The 22,895-nt window shown below is 44.4% G+C and overlaps 1 protein-coding gene across 1 annotated transcript in view; it reads right to left on the bottom strand.

The window, feature by feature from the left end:
• Positions 1-22,895, bottom strand: part of plcb1 (phospholipase C beta 1) — a 315,255-nt gene that overhangs the window by 27,944 nt on the left and 264,416 nt on the right. The window contains exon 30 of the mRNA XM_078556434.1: positions 16,303-16,389. Coding sequence (XP_078412560.1) covers positions 16,303-16,389 — 87 coding nt within the window. The remainder of the gene's footprint in view (positions 1-16,302; positions 16,390-22,895) is intronic.

The raw sequence follows: 22,895 nt of genomic DNA, 5'->3' as shown, positions 1-22,895 counted from the left end.
CGTATTATCTTAAAAGCCAAGAGAATAATAATTCTTAAATCTTCCATTAAGGCTTTATATTGACTATTGAGAAACTTGAGAAAAAAAGCTATTAAAAAGGCCTGGAGTAAATGTACGTATCCGTAATAATACGATTGAGTGCATTTTTATGACATGAGTGTAAATCATTAGTACAATGGGCATGCAGTGTTATACCCTATCAAAATGTACGGCATCTGCTGTGTGACATTCTCAGCTAGTGCTAAGGCAAAAAAAAGTTCCATCGCAGATCTTAATTGACATTCAGCTCCCAAAACATAATATCGACTCACACTAAAATGTGTGTGTTCCAACTTATTGCACAGCTCCAACTTGGCATATCTGCCGCAGCGTCGAGTCCCTAGCCAATCATTAACTAATTTATAACTACGTTAAGAAAATAGAGCTCTGCACCTAGCTCCTGAATAAGAAAAATGAATTCTATAGCAAAGGGCACAATTCTAATGCTCACAAATGTTTCTGAACATGTATGAACAGATGTATGATTTATCGAATGTCTTGAGACCAAGCTCTGATGTGTATTGAACAACTGATATTTTAAAACTAGCTTCCAGTGAATCAAGTAACCACAGCCTGTAATTGAACTAGTCCTAACAATGGCAGGGGACAAGCATGTTGCTAAGGCAACAAGATCATTCTCATTGGAGGTTCTCCTAGATCACGCCTAGTCGCAACACCGCTCCTTAGCCAACCCTGAATTATTACCATTTTCTGTTGCTAAGCAGAGTCTACTGGACTTCCTGTTTTCAAGAAACCGAACTCTATGCTTCGATCAGGCTAATGGGCTCGGGTGATTGGCACTGCAAAATCATCCTTTTTTTTTCAGATGAATCGTGGTAACAAATTTAGATTCATGGCAGCATAGTAACATGATGATTCAACTGTTATTTTCACAAGCGCTAGAGAGATCAGACACAATAATTTAGAAAACAAGTTGATGAACCAATAATTGAAAAAAAGGAGCAATGATTCAATTGTGTGCACAATGATTCTTTGTCTTTGTCTGTACTTACAGGGAAAGTAACACACAGGGCTCTGGGGGGATTACTCAAGAGCAACATTTTTTTCAGAGTATTCTGCCTCAATGTCTTGCAAATACTGCAGCAAAATGGGGAGAATGAAAATAATATTTATAATAGAAACATCATAGAAATTGACTGAAAACACACAATATTAATTATCTTTCTAGAAAAGCCACACAGAGAAAACATGTTAAATAGGTTTGCATAATATAGAACTATGAAGCGGTAATTTCAAACACATCCCTAAAAGGTATAATGAACTCTAATTATTTTAGACTGTATTACTTTAAGATGACAATTTCAAATAGTTAATCCGATCATCCTAATGGCTTCATTTGGCTCTGCAAGTTATATGGCAGTTGTCTCATTGCTTCAGATAAAACCCAGAGCCTATTAAACATTAACTACATGTGCAAGTGCACTTGAAGTTCAAACACAGTTGGCAAAGTTTTTTTTTAACCTTAATGGCTACGAAATCTAAGTCAACACTATGTTCAATCTCTGAATAGAAATGCCCCAAAATGTTAAAAAAAAATACGATTTGAATTACTAGGGTGCCATCTGTTGGTGCATCCATTTCACTGAAGCTACAATGCCTGTTATAACTGTGGATTAGAAATAGAGATCCCAACAGTTCTACAACATTAATTTAATTGCTGTCACAAAGCAATGACAGAAATGAGCTTTACGTTTCTTTGACTTTTTTTTTAATTAAAAGAATGATAAAGTGGGTGCAGCACAGAGGAGGCTATTTGGCATGTTGTGTCTTGCTGGCTCTCTGCTGGAGCAACTCTGCTTCTTCTTGCTCCTCCAACCTTTCCCCAGACCCCTGCGAATAGCATTCCACATCCTAACCTCTTGCTATGTAAAAAACGTTTTTCCTCATTTTGCCTTCTGTTTCTGTTTCCAATCACTTTAAACCTGTGTTGTCTGATTCTTGACCCTCCTTGACAATATCCACTGCATCAGTTTATTCACTTAGGCTTTTTCCAATTGTAAACAAAAAATGTGGGATTATTGTTTATCTTCTGCTTTATATCATTAGCCATTTGTCCTGAATAGCACACATTGGTTTTTAATTTCCTGAATGATGTCACGTGTTCCTTTGATACTTTAATCCTCTCCTTAACTTACCTTCTTCTGTCTAGTCCATTTAATATATAGGGTTGCTTGCAATACTTAAAAGCTTGGACAAATACCAAAATGTCCAGAATTGGAGATTAGATCAAGTCAACTTCTTTCAGATTCTCTGATTATTGAACGAGCTTTAGTTCCTAACTCATTGTCTCCTGACATTAAAACCCTTTACAGTTAAAAATGACAATGTTTTATGCTTACTAATACATTCATGAATATAAAAGGTGAAATACTCCATTGGTTGAGATGAAGGACTTCAGTTGTGTAGATAGACTGGAGAAGCAGAGGGTGTTCCCTTTAAAGAGAAGGTTGAGAGGAGATTTGATAGAGGTATTCAAAATCATGAGGGATCTGGACAGAGTAGGCATGGAGAAACTGTTTCCATTGGCAGAAGGGTCGAGGACCTTTGCTCTTGCAGTTAGCAAACAGGGAAATGATGGGCCAAAAAGTCTCCTGTATTTTTAACCATTCCATGATTCTGTGATAATTATATAATTACCTTTGATCTACAACTGAGATTAATTGCTTTATTGGCATTTCTGCTGTACCCATTATAGTTGAGACGTGCTATTGCTCGTGTATCCAGTTGGCACAGATCTGACAACAAAGTGCCCCTTGTTCTGCTTCATGTCAGAAACAAGATACAGTGAAAAGAGAAACAAAATCATTTTTGTATCGGCTATGTATTAATCACCCTGAAACTGACCAGTTTCTATTATGCACCTAACTCTTCTTCCTATTCCGACTATTCCTTCTCACAGTCCTTATGTTCTTGCAGGTAATTATTAACATTCAAACAGATGATAACAGGCAGGTAAAGACCAGCTGGTCTATTGAACAGGTCCCATTGTAGCACAGTGGTACTTTTGTACACTTATCACTCCCAGGCCTTCCCCCACATGACCACACTATCTTCCAAGGGAGGCAAGGAAAAAAAAGGGGAAAAGATACTTAGAATCATAGAATGATTACAGTACAGAAAAAAAGCCATTTGGCCCATCATGTCTGTGCTGGCCCTCTGCAAGATCTACTCAACTTCATCACACTCCCCTGCCCTTTCTCCTTGCCCTACAAATCTATTGTCTTCAGATAATTATCCAATTCCCTAAGTCACTATTGAGCCGGCCTCCACCACACTTTCAGGCAGTGAATTTCAGATCCTAACCACTCACTGCGTAAAAACGTTTTTCCTCATCTCGCCTTTGGTTCTTTTGTGAATCGTCTTAAATTCATGCCCTCTGGTTCTTGACTCTTCTGCCAATGGGAACAGTTTCCCCCTATCGACTCTGTCCATCTCATGAAGTTGAACACCTCTATCACCCCTCAACCTTCTCATCTCTAAGCAGAACAGCCTGTTTCTCCAATCTATCTATGTAACTGAAGTATTTCATCTCTGGAACAAGTCTCATGAATCTTCTCTGCACCCTCTCCAATGTCTTCATCTCTCTCTTCAGGTACCATGCCCTAAGAGGGTATTGGTGACCACCAACCACCATGTTAATCTTGCTCTGGAGATGCGGAACATCTTCATAGCCTTCCTAAAGCATGGTGCCCAGAACCGAATACAATACTATGGTTGAGGCCGAACCAGCAAGGTTTGCCAAAACTCCTTTGCTTTTGTACTGCATGCCTCTATTTATAAAGCCCAGGATACTTAGGCCTAATTAACTTCTTTCTCAATGTGTCCTGCTACCTTCAGTGATTTATGCACATATACCCAGGTCTCTCTGCTCCTGCTCTCCCTCTAGAATTGTACCCTTTATTGCCTTTTCTCACTCATCCAGCCAAAATGCATCACTTCACATTTCTATGCATACAATTTCATCTGCTACTTATCTGCCCATTCCACCAGCCTGTCTGTAACCTCTTGAAGTCTATCACTATCCTCCTCACTGTTCACAATACATCCAAGTTTTGTGTCATTTGCAAATTTTGAACTTGTGCCCCGCACACCCAAGTCAAGATCATTAATACAGTAAGCCCTCACTTTGAATTGCCCCATTTTAAGTCGTTCCAATTCAATGCCAGATCAGTTAATGGGGCGGTTATTCGCGTTTAGCGCCAGGCGATTTGTTTTAAAGTAATTTTGCACTGGGTGTGTGTCATTGCAACACATGACCTGATTGGCACCGTGTTGGATCTCCCTCACCCGCTCCCCAACCCTCCAGCTCACTGCCTCTCCAGCTTGCAGCTTACCTGCGCGACCCTGCAACTCGAAACTGCTCTCATTCCCTGGGTTGCTTCCTGCCTCTCGCCGCTCATCCCCTGAGCTCTTGCTCATGACGAGGATTCGGGAGAGGGGAGTGGCGAGTGGGAGGGTCGATGGCAACCGGACTTGAGCGTGCAGCCCTGTATGGAATTGTCTCTATCCAAACACATCATGTCACATTAACCCATGCTAAAAGACATTTGTCACACACGGGTCCAATTACCCTATCCCATCTGTTGTCACATACAATCTATTTTTATTGTTTAAAGTCCTTGCACATGCATCTATCTTCTTGTCACCTGTGAACTTGTGGATAGCTCACCCATGCTTTCACCCAGATCACAGATAAAGATTGTGAAGCGCAAGGGAACCAACACTGATTCCTGTAGGACTCCACCCAGTGTCTGAGCCTCCTGCAGAACCATTAAAAACTCTTTTCTGTCTGTGGTGCTGTGGGATAGCTTGACAGGACAAAGTCCTGATACGCAAGAGGGTCTGCTAGTCACTGTTTTCCTAAGCATGGCAGAACCCCACTATGAAATATAAATGGAGCAAAGTATTAACTTCCAAATATCAAAACAACTGCTGCCTGACTGATCGGTGCAAATGGCCCTTTTAAATGTTGGAAGATTCCTGTGACAAACTCTTGGAAGCTCAGAATTATGTGTTTAACGTTTTGCATCTCAGGCATTTTCATTGCTTTGCATGACTTTTTCCCCATACAATAACAGATGACTAAAGAGGGATCATCTTGGTAGTTATGGCCTAAGAGTATTGTATGTGTCTTTTCCTTACCCCTATATTAACAATCAAGCATAGAGGAGCAACAGAAAAGCTGGTTCAAACCTTGTCTATGCAGCTGCAAAGAGTAAAATGTATGCCCATTTGTTGGGCTACCCGAGATGATTTTTTTTAAGAGGCTCTGCTTGCAAATTTTTTAAATGCCGGCCATCTCCTCAGCATTTTTGCTTCGGGAATTTTCATAATGGAACTCCTGGCAATCTCACTGGGAGGCTGAGGTGAAATGTAACACATGCAACCAGCAGTGTAGATCTTTCGTGGCATAGAATGCAAACAGTGAGCACTGCACTGCATGAATCAGATTGTCCATCAGTGGCAGTGTTAAGTCCAGCACAGGATCCAAAACAACCCTGCCACAGGCCGATGATCAAAAAAAGGGAAAATTCTGTAATGTAGGAAAGATGGCAGCCAATCTTCGCACAGCAAGCTCCCACAAACAGCAAATGATAATGGCCAGGTAATCTGTTTTTTGTGATGTTGATTGAAAGAAAACTATTGATTAGGGCATAGTCATGTTATTATAATGATCGAATCCCTTCAATTTATTTACTATAAAAGATACAAGACACCATTCACTCATAAGGGATTAGGTAAATACATTGTGGATTCATTTATTAAGACTAGGCACATGAGGACAGTTCTACATCGGTATAAACCTTGACGACATCAGAGCTGTGTGTGTGCTCCGCTCAAAGCAAAAATGGAACTAGGACTGGATCACACAACACATTTCACTTCTAGTGATGTCGTGCTGATGTCTCAAAGGCATATTACAACAGACAACAGGATTAACTCCCCTGCTCTTCTTAGAAACAGTTTCATGGGAAATTTTACATCTACTTGAGAGGTCAGACAGGGTCTCAGTTTAATGTCTCATATGAAAGACAGCACCTTCAACAGCACTGTAGAGGTCAATAAACCTCTGCACTACTCAGTACTGCACTGGAGTGTCAGCCTAGACTTTTGGGACTTGAACCTGCAGTCCGCTGTCTCTAAGGTGGAATTACTACTAACTGAGCCACGACTGACACAGAGCAACGCTCAGTAAATATGGTGGTCCATCCTCCTCCTGAGAAGAGACCTCTATTCAGTTCCTTCTCTCTGGATCAAGTCACCATGGGCTGAATGACCTCCTTCTGGTGCAGAATGTGCGTAACAATTCCGTGATTCTGTGACTCACTCGGGATGGGTTTCCGTCTTCATCAGGAATAACCTGGCAGAAGGGGCTGACCATTCTTCATAGAGCCTGCCACGTTCCACAATGAAGTGAAAATTATATGGGTTCCGTAAAGGGCGGGTGATCTACATGTTGCTCGTAGCGTTACTCAATATTTACACAAACTTAAAGTTTAAAGCAAACTACCAAACTGTGACGAATTTTTCAAGGAGCTACAGCTGACAACTTTGGACAGAAACCCTACAGCCAGACACTTTAGTCCAGAAGGACGAAGTCTATCTTCTAGGCTTGCCTTCCTAATTTATGACTAACCTCCCTCCAGAAAATTCAACTTGGATGGGCAGGCCAGATCTCCCGCACGGATGACGATAGAATCCCTAAGCAGGTCTTCTATGGGGAACTGCCTCAGGACAAACAAAATCAAGGTGATCAGTATAAATGATGCAAGTGTAAAAGAGCCTTATTATAACCCTCTGCATTGCAGACCACCCGTCTTGGGAAAACACTGCAGTCGACCGGTCCACCTGGAGGTGAGCACTGAAATTTGGTCCAGCATGTTTCGAGGGACATTCATGCCAAATTCCCAACATCCAACATGTCCAGGGGACATCCAGAGATGGCACAGCTGCAGAATTCCCCCAAGTAAGAACAATGCCCACATGAACAGCCAGTTCTGTGGACGATCATGCCGATCCCACATTAAACCCTTTAGTCATAAGAGGACCCACAGAAGACGCAGGAGTCACTTGTGGCTTGAACATACTCAAATAACAAGGAGTCTACCAGCATGAGTAACTTCAGGATCAGCTAGATTCATCACACTGAAGCATAATCTTTTATAAACCCTTGCAAAATCATCTTTGAGAAAGCAATGCATTCTTCATTTACGTGTGATGGTATCACATTCTCAGTTGAAATGAATTGTTAAAAGGTATTGTAAAGGGCCCATAAAACGCTGATGAGAATCATGGCTGGTTTTCTGTATCATACAGTCGTTTGACTCCAAGTCACTTATAATTGCACTTTCAAGCTATCAATTGCCAAGCGCTTGGCCTTCCATTTGCTACAATGATTCTGCAGTTCTCAATCTGCTCAACTACTCTCTCATGTCCACTTTTGATCCTCTTGTCCCCAGTAAAACCTTTAACATCTCCCATCCCAGTCATGTCCGCTTTACTGCCTCATGCAAAGACAGCATACTTGAGCATATTTGTTACATAACAGGTTCAGCCATCCCTCGCCAGATCAGGTTGGAAAGCAAAGATAGTTTTCTGATCCTTTCCCCTCCTACCATCTCAAACCCCTCTTTCCTGTCCCATTCACTCTCATCACCCAACAAGCAGGTGCAAGGATTCCATGTACTTCTTGTCAGTGAGATCAAGACCGTCCATTCATCTGCCTCCTGCTGCTCCCCCTCCTCTCTCTCACTGAGCAAAACTACCACCCCCACGCCCCACCCCCATGGACACCCAGGCTATCCAGGCCTAATTCCAGGTCTTCCTCTAGTTTTTCCATCTGCCCCTCTCACACCCTCTTGAAGCTCATCTCGTCCATCAGACTCCTGACACTCTCACCTTGTCTTTGCAACCCCCAGACTTGATTTTCTAATGCCCTCCTGGCTAGCCTCCCATCTCTCAAGTTCTGTAAACTTATGCCCACAAGCTTTCCCGTCCCTTGTTCCAATGATTAGTCACTCCTGTCCTCACTGAACTACAGTAGCTCCCAATCCCTCAATGTCTCCCATTTAAAATTCTCATACTTGTGGTTAAAAACCCTTATTCCTTGCTATTCCTGCAATGTCTGCCAATTCCACAACTTCCCCAGAACTTCAATCCCAGCTTCCCTTCTGCCCACTACTGATGACCACACCCTCAGACATCTGGGCCCCAGCTTCTGAAATTCCTTCCCTAAACCCCTCCAACTCTCTCTCCTCCATCAAGACACTCCTTCAAATTCTCCCCTCCCCCACCAAAACCTTTAAGCAATTTTGTTTAGCACTCCTTTATTAACTCTGTTTGAACCAGCACCTATTGTTGCCTTAAAGCGTTTCTGTAAAGGACACTGGGACTTTGTTAATGCTAAAGGTGGCATGTAATTGCAAGTCAATGCTTCAGTTGTTCACCTACCAAGTGTCTGATGTGCACACCCTGTCAACCTGTTACCCTGAAACAGTGGGGGCCCTGCACGCAGAATGTATGAAAAGCTATTCCAGTCTATGAATTGAATTGAATGAATGCTCCTCATCATAATGCAATTGGGAGGCTTGTAGAGCCCTGTAAAAAAAACAGATGCTGCTGGAGAGGTGCTACTGTTCCCTATTGTTGGGTCCTGTATGTTAAAAGTACATTGTTGCTATTGCTGTATCCCTTAGCAACTGATTGTCTGACAAAGGCAAAGGAGACTTTCTGATAGCTACTTCATGCTGTATTGAATCCATTGTCAATGATTTAACAGGCGCAGTTGTCAGAGAGAATTAATTAGCATCCGACTATAGGCCAAGGGAGGAAGAAGGAACAGGGTCGAGGAGGACACGACAAGTTAGAGAAGAGGATCGCTCCTTAGACTTTCCACTCGTCATTTCACTGACACAGGGCCATGGTCTCTTATCTAGATTGCCTGGAGAAACCTACTGGCACCAGCCGCAATTTATTCAGGTGAGAGCTGGGCCCATTTCAGACTGGGGCAAAGGTAACCTGGTATTAAAGGTGGGGGCTGCAAGGAATTAGAGAGCTGCTGGACTAGTTTTGATTCATTACAGGGTCCAGAGAGGAATTTCCCAGATTTTTTTCCATCAAATTGACCTCAGCTTTTAGTTGTATTTTTGTCCCTTATTGGTGATCATAGATTTCAGGTAGGGTAAGGAGTGTATATATTGTGATATGCAAAGTATCACAACTGTGCGGGAAAGCCTGGATGGACCAGAGGGACTTATCCTGTCTGTCTGTCATTATTTGTACATTTGCACACTTCTACCATCAGACTTGAAGACCAGTTCCACCAGGTCTATCAATGGACAGCAAGGCTTCAGCTACTTTTAAATGTTGTGTCCTGTTCTTTCCTGGCACGTGCAGACGATTTCTTGTCACATCCTGAGACCTTCAGTCAACAATTTTATCAAGTGGGAAATGGATGTGTCGTTCAGCATGGATTTCACATCTTCTGTGAGGAACAAGAAAGGGGCAAGAAGATCCCTTCCTCCATCTGGGTGGCCACTAGAGCAGGCCTAATTATTTGGGACTCCTGTGGCCACTCGTGACCCTAGCCTGAAGACAATACCATTCGTGAGTGATAAGAACTAACCCTCTGACATAAACGAGACCTATAATGACAGGAACGTAATCATAGATAAGAATGCATATTTTCTCTGGCAGCTCCAATGATTCCTTCGTGCTGCGGCAGTCAACATTGCTGGTCTTATCTGAAAGGCCAGGATCGCTTTGCAGAATCATTCTGGGGGAATAAAGAGCATTCCCTGCACCTCTGGTGTGCCCAAAAACGAGAACTCAAAAGAGGTACATGAGGTCGAGGCATCCATCAGGGTTATCATGGAACCTTGAGCCTAAACCTCAACAGAATAACCACCTTTGTAGAAGCTAATGTCCAACAGGATACATTGGGAAGAAGAGAAAGACAACTTCACTACCTTGAAATGGTGATTCCCTTGCTGAGTCTCATCAAGGTGAGTTGTGCATTACAGTCTAGTCACAGGCGGTGAGGTGATTGCCAGCTGCCTCCTGCATCCTCCACAATTTTGCCTTGGGGTAAAACGATCTAGTGATGGAGCAGGAAGGAAAAGAAAGACAGCACGAAAAGGAGCAAGTCAACCATAAGGTAGACGAGCTACCTGCCTAACACTCTGCTCAGATTACCATGGCTATCGGACAGGATTTAACTGCTGAAGCCTGTCTTTAATAGCCTTTAACTCTTTCCAACTTGTGCCCAAACCCTTGCCTAATAAAGCCTCGGCTCCATTCAACCAGGCTGCATATCAACATCCGTGAATATTTCTCTCCTGAATCAACACATGTCAAAAGAATTGTCAGGACACATTTCAGTCGCAGTCAATGTAGCAATGGCTTGCTGTTACAGTGTGCTGTGCCCCGGTGTTTGCCTCTAGTTAAAGTGTATGATGTGTGACTTCCTCTTCTGAACCTTGTGCTTCTTCTAAGAGGAAATGAGATGGTTGATTGGGTATCAGTGCTTCCTTCAATGAAGCTGTGGCTACCCGGTCCCAAAGGTGGCCCTACAAGTCAAGGCTCAGTGAGTGCAGAGTGAATTGACTTCTTGGACATGCTTAACTACCGATTCTACTGAAGTCACTTGAGTGGGGTGGCAGGGAGTTTGGCCTGGGGCATTGCCCTGAGAGACATCTCCATTATCTGTGCTAACTCTTGATGCTGGCCACTGTTTGTGCGGCTAGAGATCAGGGAAGGAGCAGCTCTTAAGGTGGTTGCAGTGAAGTTGTTCAGATTAAGTAATGCTATCACAAATAAATTTCTCAACTTGGGAAATCCTAACTTACCACCTTTGGAACTCATGGTCTCCATGACACCAGTCAAAATAGTCAAGCTAAGCTTCAACTCAAAACCTTGTCTGAGGGAGCTCTGCTGAAGACGGTCATGAAGTGGCTATTATTTGTGATGTTCTGCAGCTAGGTCACGTGCTAATGTTGCTGTACAGTTTTGCAGCTTCTAGCCTCCTTCATGGACACAGTCAAACTATTCAGCTTGAACAGCACAGCGCCAAATAACTCCGTGAAATGTTGATTCTGTGCTCCCAAAGAATGCTCAAGGGCAGGCTCCATGAGACTCTGATAACTGAGTCTAGCAGCTTAGCAAGGCATTGGACTGACTGTCTGATCAACAGGTTGTGTCACCTGTGATTCCCGCTGCCCTTTCTTCCCCTCACCTGTGCTCAGTGCTTTGCCCAGCCCTCCCTCCTGCAATGATTATAACTGTGTTGGTGCTCATTACAGGCGGAGCAGAATATACCCTATGTATTGTTTACGGCTAGGCTGAGGTTGCACAGTTGATTTGACTCTCTTACTCTTGGGCACCTGGAGAATCAGAAGAAAACAACTTACAATGCTTGCAGTGAGACACTCCTTGAAAGATAGCTACACATGGCAAGACAGTGCTGTGTGTTACACAGAAAAGGTTCATTGTGAAGTGTTGCGTGAAAGAATGAATGAGTAACTGAAAAGAAGATAAGAAATGAAAGGAAAAGGATGCCAGGTGTAAGTGTGAGGGATCCTTAGAATCCACCCTTGCTCCTTCCCGATATTACCTTCACACCCAAAGTACCAGCTGGCCTCGCCTCATAAGGGGACAAGGGATATACCTACGCCTAATGCGAGGGGAGGTCATTCAGCACAATTTGCCAGCACTTCAACAATGAAACATGTGTTGGGAATGCTCCACGGTCGGAAAGTGGAATTTTCTGTGCCCGTTCCTCTTGAATTGGAGCTGACTACCCTTAAAAGATTTACAGCTTTTTAGGCTCTAAGTTGGCTGAGGACACAATGGCTCCATTCAACAACCAGACTGCGAAGGTCATGCTCCAGGTGGTGTCACAGCTATGGGTGGTTGCATTTGGAGGGCAGAACAATCCAGCATCAGGAGAAGCAGTAGAGCAGGAGAGCTGAGGGTGATGGTGTGCATCTACATAGATTCACCTCTGCCCCGAACCTGTGAGCAAGTGAATGATTGAGGGTGGGATTTTCCGGCCCCGCCCGCCATTGGGATCATCCAGCCAATGGGCTTTTGGTTGGGTTGCCGAATCTCCCGTGGTGGGTCCGGTCACGACAGGGTCGGCAAATTCCGGCCATACGTTTTTGGTTTATGCAAGGCAGTGAGGCAAGTCTGCAAATACGTAACAAGAATTTAATGTCAGCGCTTTTGGCAAGGCCAGCATTTACTGCCTTTCCCTAATGGCCCTCGAGAAGGAGGTGTTGTCTTAAGCTGCTGCAGTCAGTGTGGTGAAGGTACTCTCATGGTGCTGCTCAGTAGGGAGTTCCGGGCATTGTTCACCTATTATGATTTTTTTTAAAGGAAATTGGTACATAGCGTACTTGTCGCATCACAAAAGCCAAAATTGCACCTTTCCCAAAATAAACTGGTCGTAAAATTCCGCAAGGTTATCCCCATCTTCCAGCATAGTACCCAGGAAAACAATAGAGATCTGGTTACAATTTTTGACTGCCCTCTCAGGAGCAAAACTCAATCTGCCTCTTGGAAGACACATGATGAAAATAGGGGCAAATACACCCTAAGATGGAAACTCTCACTTCTCAGGTACTGTGGTGCATTACTAGCGGTGGGTATACTGAATGTATAAGAGCCAAGTTTGTGAGCTGAGGATTTTAAGATCTAATTGTGAATTTCCCCATAATTTAAGCTTTTAGACTACATTACCATTGTGTTGCTTAACATTACAATAACGCATTTGTATTTAACTGAATAATGTAATATCAGTGGAAGACATTGGATCAACTCCCTTATGTTTAATTGTTTTTAGCATCCATCCATTGTAATTCCATGCTGATGAATAAAATGGGCGCGTTGCTTTTGATTAGGGATCATATAGTAACATTTTCATTCACATTTTAAAGGCCTTTCCATTCTTCTAATAGTGACATGATTAGAACTGCAATTGTGGTCTGTAACATGTAACAAGGTTGAATGGGTTAAACACCGCTGTGTAGCTCAGAATCTGTGCAGAATAAAAATGAACTTCCACCTTTGATCTCCTGAAAAACACTTAAATCGCTTTTATCTCCTGCCCAACAATAACATTTCATTGTGGAACCCACTCAGCTCTGGAGAGAGGATCAAAAGTATTATGCCACTTTCTACATCTATCACTACAGGACTATGACATTTTACAACTTTATTATAAACCTATGCTCTGAGTTGTCCCCATATACTATAACTGTTAGCTCCTCTGCACAATCAGAGGCTCAAAAAAGGCAGCTGTTAGCACTGTGCACAGCTCGTTTGAATAATGATCAACGATTGCAATTAATAATGTTATAAAAACTGCATCACATTTTTATTTCTAAAATAAATAGCCAGTGTATTTGAGAGGCTGGGGTGACTGTATCTGTGCAATACAGGTGTATGTGCAGCACCTCCACAATTGCTGCTGAATTTTTCCAAGTTTTATCAGAATTAGAATTATAGTTTGGAAAGGCAGCACAATGGCCAGTTGTTAACTTTGTGTAATTGTATCCATGAATTTTAAAACCTGCGAAGTAGCATTTATTCTCATGTTATTTAGCTCACTTTGGAGATCTAAAAACTAGCAAAATAACCACATGGCTACGCAGACAACCAGCTCAATTTTAGCAGTGGTTAAAGTGAACAAACAAATGAATATCGTGGAGATCTGTGTGCAGGAGGAGGAGATTGAAATATGGGGCTGGATTTTACACTGCCTGAGTGAAAAAATCGTGGGCAAGCTCTGCTGGCCTGCCCTTCAGCCATTTAATGGCCATCAGGCTGTTGATTGTCTTGAGGCAGACCTTCTTCCCCCCCCGATCTGGGGAGCAAGTCCCACCTCTGAGAGCTGCCAGCCAATCGAATGGCCGGCAGCTCTCTGGTCCCAGCAGCACCACTAGAGGCAGTGTCCCTTGCTGGGGCTGCAGCCAGTCCTCAAGGGGTATCAAGGAGCCAGAGTTAAAGATAAGTGGGCCAGGGTTTCAGAGGGGACCGGGCTAGCAGGTGGGGTGGGGAGGGAAAATGTGCGAGGTAGAATACTTGGGAAGGGCGGGGGGTGGGGTGGTGGTGGGGAGGGGTGGTAGTGGTGGGGGGGTGGTGGTGGTGGGGGCAGGGCCTCTAATGGGCCCAGGGGTCCTATAAAGGTGGTACCACCCCCCCATACCCTCGCTTACCACCAGTCTGTGTAGTGAAAGCTGTTGGACTGGGCGTTTGGCGAGGGGCCCTATCCTGGCCCTGCTTGGATTTAACCATTAAATTCCAGTAGCAGCTGGATGAGGCCTTGAGTTGCGATTTAGTGACACCTTCCCCATCGCTGCTAAACTTGCGGTGAGGGTATGGGTGGGTGGGGAGGAGGAGGTGGGCATGGTGCCTAATTTTATGGCAACCTCCTCCTCCTCCCCCTGGCCAACATGCCCCTGAGGAAGAGGTGGGGTGGGGTGGGGTGGGAGGGGGGTGCAGAGCTGTAAAATCCAGCCCAAGGTGGGGAAACAGCAGGAGGAGCGGGACTCAGTGGAGAGCTCGTTTAAAAAAAAATGGCCTCATTCTGTGCTCTAAGACTCTATGGCTCTATAAAGGTTTTTCGGGCATAATCAGGGTGAAGTTGTTTTTAGGCTATAGTGCAGAATAGGGACTAGCAAACTAACAGCCCATTTTACAGTCTGTTGGATGATCCTTTCTAATTAAATCAATTGGAACTAAAATGGAAAGAAATTCACTACCACTCATTTTGTGTTCCTGCCCAAGGCGAATTTCACTGCAATGATTTTAGGAATTCAATATCCTGGGCCCCACTCTCTGGCAATTGCCAAAATAGCAGCAGACGAAATGAGGGACATGAAGTGTTCACTTTCTCATCTCCTCATCAAACTGGTATAAAATCAACTGTTTTCATAGTCTCCATGTTGATAGTTCTCAGAGAACACACAGCAATGACAGAATTCTTTACCTTTGTCAGCACAAAGGGGTGAGCATTCTATCTCACCCTATGCGTGACATCATCAGAAATACATTTATGAAGGTTTATTCCAGTGCTTCAAGCAAAATTGTGAAAATGCTAATTGAGCTTGTATTTTATAAATCCACTTTTAATGCTAGCCGTGAAAATCCTCACAAATGCATTTACAATGTTGCTGCACAAAATTGTTAGATGAATTCGCAAGAAATAGGAGCAGAAGTAGACCACACGGCCTGTCAAGCCTGCTCCGCCATTCAACACGATCATGGCTGATCTTGGGCTTCAACTCCATTTCCCACCCACTCCCCATATCCCTTAATTCCCTGGGAGACCAAAGATTTCTGTCTATCTCGGCCTTAAATGTTTTCAACGATGGAGCACCCATCACCCTCTGGGGTACAGAATTCCAGAGGTTCACAACCCTTTGAGAGAAGCAATTTCTCCTCAGCTCAGTCCTAAATGATCGGCCCTTTATCCTGAGACTGTGGCCGGGATTTTCCGGCCCCTGTCAGGGGTGGGACCCGCTGTGGGCGAGGCGGTGCCCCAGCCAGAAGTCCATTGACTTGTGGCGGGACCGGAAGATCCCGGCTGCGGGCGGGTGTGGAAAATCCCGTCCTCTGCCCCTGTGTTTTAGACTCCCTGGCCAGCAGAAACAATCTCTCAGTGTCTACCCTATCGAGCTCCTTCAGAATCTTGTAGGTTTTAATGAGATCGCCTCTCATTCTTCCAAACTCCAGAGAATATAAACCCAATTTACTCAACCTCTCATCATAGGACAACCCCCTCATCCCAGGGGCCAATTTAGTGAACTTTTTTGCAGTACCATCTCCAATGCAAGTAGGCCGGTCTGATGATAGTGGGTTATCTTTGATATTTGCTTACAAAGTCAGTTACAGATTTCCTTGTTCTCTCCAATGCAAGTATTCATACCCTTCAGTGCTAATTAAGGTTGATATTTTGACAAAACTAACCCCCAGAAAGAAAAGGGCAAAACAAAACAGGCAGTCAGCCTGCCATATATATTAATATGTGTATATTATATATATATATATATATACACACACACCCTGATCCTATTGCATCAGGTAGGATAAAGACTGTATCAAAAAACCTCTTAATACAACATTTATGCTCTATTCTTGGAGGCTTGTTTATATGTTACTTGCAGCCAGATGATTAAGCCCCTTGATTATGTATAATTTAATTATACATTTCAAACGAGTTCAATGTAATTGTAATTGTACCTTGGGTTTTTCATCCAGAATTTGCTGACGCACTTCTTTATGTTTGTCCACCAATTTCTCTTGCCTCTTGCACTGAGCGTCTTCCAACTAGGGAAACAACAAAGCAACGTGAAATGCTATCAATACAACGTGGAAAGAGTGATGGATTATTGCAAGTCAGCAATAATAAGGGTGCCTGACAAATTTTGTTACAAAAGCCACACCTGAGGTTCACAGGGGTCACAATACGTGATTACCCTGCACCGTTCTGTTCTGAGATTGGGTCCTTCCATATTGGACTATAGGCTTGGGACTTGGTTCTTAGCCAAACTGTGGACATACTCTGGTATCTGCTTAACAATTGCCCATTACTGCTACTTCTAAACAGGTTACAGAGTAGGCTCGTAGCTCTTAGGCATGATTCCAACCTCTCTCTTGAGAGTCTAACACTTGATTGACTAGTGTCAGTAGTACATCATCATCTACGTCATGCATTAGCATATCCCATCTGTTAATACCTTATACTACACCTTTCAATGTCATGCAGGCAGAATATCAACGTTCTGCTCATTTCCATGATTGTTGCATGCAGCAAGTGCTAACGACACTTTGTATTGGCTGCATGCATCAGCAGGGGGCCTAAAATTGCAACGTGCGAGCTTCACTTAAAGACAGCCTGCACCTCTTAAAGGGGAGGTACAATGTGACTGAAGCAGGTGCTGTCAGTCGTGCAGGGAGTGAATCTGGCCTGGGAATTAGCGAAGCATGGCCCAACATGGGTGGGCATGGACTCCAAGGGCTTCAAAGGCTACAGTGGAGGCCTAGGTGAAGAGAGGAAAAGAGAGATGTCCTGCATCCCAGGAGGCCCTCCAGACACATGCTCAAAAGTAGATAATGCAGGTGGCCATGGAGGTCAATGTCAGGAGTCCAGCAACAATTTGGATGCAACACTCATCCACCAACAACTCTATCAATCAGGACTCATACCTAACATAGGGGAGGCGGCATAGTGTTATTGTCACTGGACTAGTGATCTAGAGGCCCGGGGTAATGCTCTGAGGATCTGGGTTTGAACCCTACCATGGCAGATGGTGGAATTTGAATTCAATCAGTAAAAAATTAGAATTAAAAAGTCTAATGATGACCACTGTTGTATCAAAAACCATCTGGTTCACTAATGAAGAAAATCTGTTGTCCTTGCCTGGTCTGGTCCATTGCTGTGACTCTGAAATGGCCTCGCAAGCAAGCCACTCAGTTGTATCAAAAAAGTCAATAAGGAATGAAACCGGACGGACCACCCTGTATCAACCTAGGCACCAAAAATGACAATGGCAAACTGTTGGTCCTGCAAGGTCCTCCTACTAACATCTGGGGGCTTGTGCCAAAATTGGGAGAGTAGTCAAGCAACAGTCTGACATAGTCATAATCACACATCATGGGTATGTCCTGTCCCACCAACAGGGCAGACCCAGCAGAGGTGGTGGCACAGTGGTACACATACTCTCCATTTACCTGGATGAGTGCAGCTCCAACAACATTCAAGAAGCTTGACAACATCCAGGACAAAGCAGCCCGCTTGATTGGCACCCCATCCACAAACATTCACTCCCTCCACCACCGATGTAAAGTGGCAGCAGTGTGTACCATATACAAGATGCACTACAGGAACTCACCAAGGCTCCTTAGACACCATCTTCCAGACCCACGACTGCCACCATCTCGAAGGACACACACCATCCTGACTTGGAAATACCTTGCCTTCACTGTCACTGGGTCAAAATCCTGGAACTCCCTCCCTAAAGGCACTGTAGGTGTGTCTAAGCCACACGGACTGCAGCGGTTCAAGAAGGCAGCTCACCATCACCTTCTCAAGGGCAATTAGGGATGGGCAATAAATGCTGGTCTAGCCAACGACACCCACATCCCATCAACGAAAAAAAAAGCTCCAGTGCACCCTCACACACTTAGCATTGCCCCAGGCCTCACACTCACATCTTGCACACGCGGTCAGCTATTCAACCATGACAGCCTTGTCAACCAAACAGTTTGCTGACTGACACACTTCCCTCTCTCTTGCATTTGGAAGCCTGTCAGAAAGTCTGTGGTCACAGTCGGGATCATGGAGGAGCCCAGTATAAACATGGCACGGGACTTTGTGAAGAGCTTGGAGCAAATTCTTTCCAGCATGGAAGTGGTGGCAACTCCATTCATAATCTTGTAGATCCACCCATGATGTTGTTGCAGGTTCCATTGCAGCACTGGATGTCTGAGTGCAGTGGAAGTTCGGACTGCTACCATCATGGCTGTAGATTACAGTGTGCAAAGCGTTTGTAGAGTGTCACAGCAATCCGTCCTCCAACACATCACTAGGATTTCTGATGCGCTAACCGAGGGAGTGGCAGTGGGAGTGGAACACAAGCCTCCTGTCCTCTCTCAGAGGAAGCTACCATTCGCTCTCCTTCCCCTAACACTCCCTCAGTGCCCTTGCTATTGCCAGCTAGCCAGATGGCTACCGCGCATGCCCAGATAGTGCAGTCCACAGCCGGGCCACCTAGGCCCAGAGCTTCTAATGATCATTCTGCAGGGCCATCTGCAGTCTCCTCCTCCTCATCAGCCTTCCACCAGCCATGCTGCAATCACTGAGGTAGTGCTGTGTAGGAGCAGTAGGAAAGCTAAAGGCACATGGCTGATTTGTTGATCTTTGCCTGCAGGGTACATCATTTTCTTTGCAAAACTTGGTTTGGAGTGTTGATTTTGTGATGGTTTTTATTTTGAATTGTGGCCAAGTGATGGTCAGTGACACAGGGAAGGTAAGGTGTGGGACTGTTGGTGGGTGGGGACTTATGGTTGTGTTTAGTGGTACTGCACTTGATACATTCTTCATGGGAAGCAGGGCAGAAAGCGGCCGTCTAGATTGCCTCCTCCCTTTCTCTTCCTCCTGCTCCTGCTGCTGAGCTGCTCAGCTGATAACTGGCAGGGAGGGCTATCCTCTCATGATGGCAAGGCTTGGTCTGCTCTATCACATTTCCTGTGGAAATCTGGCTTTCACTGAATGCTTGTAGCGCCCACGTGTGCGTGTGTGGATTGCGAACCTGAGAGTAACCAGCCATGTCATCAGCAGATTACCCTTGTCACTCAGCAGCTTCCCCTTGAGTTTCCATGGTGGCTCAGATACAGCTGACACATGTGGCCACCACAGAGTAAAAGCGCCATGGCTGCTACTGGCATACTGGGCAATAAGTGGCACGATGCCTGGCCCACAGTTACACACCAGCTGGATACTTGAGGGAGTGGAATCCCTTTCAGCTCTGGTACATGGCAGAGTTGACAGCGGCATCTGCAAAGCGATGTGGGTACAGTCAATGGCTCCCCACACCGTGGAGAAAGCTGCAATCCTAGCGGAAGCCGTGTCCTGGCTCCGCCTCCTCCTCTCTGGCAACAGAGAACGAAATACAGTTAACTCTCACTGCGCAGAGAGCCTCAGTGACCTTCCATACCCAACAGTGGACAGCAGACTGTGAGAGGATGCAAATATCTCCAACTCCAGCCTGGAAGGAACCAGGTCAAAAAAAATACCATCGCCACTGTTACCTACATAGTCATTGGCAATGCCGTCCTTGCCCTGCTCTGAGATTGCAGTTCTGGCTGGCCAAAAAAAAATGGGTACTAACAAACTTAATTTCAGTGATTTTTGTTTCAAGCTGATCAACTGGTATTCCAGTGGCTGCACCGTTTGTTGAAATTAATGGTCCTGATTTAAACATTGGGAATGAAAAATCGCACCAACAGATGTTGATTCCTGGTTAAAGTCCTGTTTGAAAGACATATCATAAATCGTAACATTTCTGTTCACCCCCTCTAAACTAACTGCAAAAATCACCTGAATATGAAAAATTGTTAATAGCCATTTCATCCCCTTAAAATGTAAACGTTCAGATTGAAAAATTGTCTCCTGTTCTGCTAACATCATCGAAACCTACCCAACCATGTAAAGAAGCCACATCAGAGTGGTGTACCATCACCCAAAATAAATAGCCTACATTCTTCATTTTGCTTTTCAGACTTGAAACAGATGGTTTCAATTTAAATGTTGGGACACTGGGAATGAAAGATCCCACTAACAGATGCGGGTTTCTGGTTAAAAATACTATTTGAAAGACATTCATATCCATCGAGGTTAATGCCTTTTCATTTCATCAAATCTGTATAGGTTCATGTTCCTGTTTGTCTTCTTGGGCACAAACTCCATCTCTGTAGCACCGCTGGAAACAGTGGTTCTCCGGTGGGCCCCTGCTGTTCATCTGTGGCGTGCTGCACGGCCAGATACTTCTGGCGTGGCCCATATGATGGCCCTCTTGAAGAACCCAGTTTCCATTGGGAGGGCTGCAAATCCATTTTTCAGAGGACAATGGAGAGCTTGCTACAAGGACTACCTCAAGTTGTGGTCCACCTGGATGATGTACTCATAACTGGATTCACGGAAAAGGAACACTTGGCTAATCTAGAGGAAGTCCTGCAACGATTTGTAGAAGCAGGAGTGCGCCTAAAGAAGGAAAAATGCACTTTTTAGGCAAATGAATTCATTTGTTTGTGCCACCGGGTAGATTCCCAAGGGTTACACCCTGTTGAAGAGAAGGTTAAAGCAATCAGAGAGGCACCAGCACCTAAGAATGTCTCTGAACTTAAAATCATTTTTAGGATGGTAAATTATTATGGCCAATTTCTACCAAATTTATCATTGGTTCTAGCCCCGCTACCTTCACTGCTAAAGAAAAACCAGTGTTAGGTTTGGAAGTCACCCCAAGAAGAAGCCTTCATGAAGGTAAAACAGCTCTTGCACTCTTCAAAATTTGTTAGTGCACTACGACCAGACAAAGGAGTTGGTGCTCACCTGTGATGCGTTCCCCTATGGAGTGGGAGCGGTACTATCTCACAAGATGGACGATGGCACAGAGAGGCTGATAGGCTATGTATCCAGGACACTTGCCACAGCTGAGAAAGGATATTCTCAGATCAAAAAGGAAGGGCTGTCGATTATTTTTGGTGTAAAAAAATTCCGCCAATACGTGCGTGGGCGACATTTCACCATAGCATCAGACCACAAACCACTTTTGGGTCTTTTAGTGAGGAAAAGGCAATACTTCCCATAGCTTCTGCATGAATTCAAAGATGGGCCCTAATTTTAGCGGCATATTAATACACTTTTGTGCATAGGCCAGGGATTCATATAACCAACGCCGATGCCCTAAGTCGCCTTCCTTTGCAAGAGAACAACGACCATGTCCCAATTCCCCGAGAGCTCATATTAGTGATGAATTTCCTGTATTCCTCACCAGTCTGTGCCAGGCAGATAAGAAACTGGATGAATTGTGACCCAGCCCTGTCTCAAGTGAGAGACCAAGTGTTACACGGTTGGTCCCAGGAACCAGTCTCTGATGAAATGAAGTCATTTTTCAACTAAAGACACAAAATGAGCAGTCAGGATGGTATTCTATTAAAGGGTGCACAATTGGTGGTTCCTTCACAAGAAACCACTGTTAGTAGAGTTACACAAAGCCCATCTGGGAATCTCCAGGATGAAGGTGATAGTGCAATGTTACCTTTGGTGGCCAGGAATGGATGGCGATATTGAGGAGGTGGTTAAACACCATGTGCAATGGCAACAGCTACAAAAGTTGCCGGTGGCAGCCCCATTATACACATGGGAGTGGCGTGGTGGATCCTGTAAGGTTGCACATAGATTACATCGGCCCTTTTCTTGGAACCATGTTTCTACTGACTATCTATGCTCTTTCCAAGTGGTTAGATGTTTCTGAGGTTAATTTGTCAAAGTCAGGCGCTACTATAGAAAAGCTACGCCAAAGCTTTTCTATCCATGGATTGCCAGAAGTAACCAGCTCAGATAATGGTATTGCGTTTACGAGAGCTGAATTTCAAAGATTTGTCAACCTAAGTGGTATTAACCACGTGAAGACTGCACCATACCATCTGTCATCTAACAGATTGGCGGAAAGAGCAGTACAAACTTTTAAGGCGGGACTGAAAATGTTAACAGGTGAATCGTTGGAAACTAAACTTGCTCATTTCCTATTTCACTACAGAACAACTCTCCACACTACGACAGGTACAACACCTGCAGAATTACTGATGAGTTGCCCTCTTTGAACAGGACTAAGCCTGATACTTCCCAATTTGGAGGAGAAGGTGGAGAAAAGTCAAGTGAGCCAAAAAGCGACTCATGATTTGCATAGTCGTGAGTGACAATTTACTGTTGGTGAAGAAGTGTATGTAAGGAATTTCGGTGGAGGACTGAAGTGGTTACCTGGTAAAGTAAACTCTGTGATTGGGCCATTGTCGTACCACGTGGAAGTGGAGGACCGGATCACCTGTAAGCATGTGGATCATTTAAGAAGAAGGGAGATACCCCAACATAATGATGTTCCACCTGCAACCATTGCTGAACCTGTGGCTCCTGTTGAAGTTGCTCAACCAAGAATAGACATGCCCGATGTCTCTGTCTGAGTGGTAGACACTGAGCTGCCTGTGCCTAAGGAGGTACCTGATGTTAACGCAGTTCCAGAGAATGTGGTTCCTGCCAAAGAATCAGAAGTTGT

Source organism: Cetorhinus maximus, chromosome 14 (genome assembly GCF_964194155.1).
Source record: "Cetorhinus maximus chromosome 14, sCetMax3.hap1.1, whole genome shotgun sequence".
NCBI lineage: Eukaryota > Metazoa > Chordata > Chondrichthyes > Lamniformes > Cetorhinidae > Cetorhinus > Cetorhinus maximus.
Note: the sequence above shows the minus strand (reverse complement) of the source record. Positions and strands in the feature narration are given on the sequence as shown.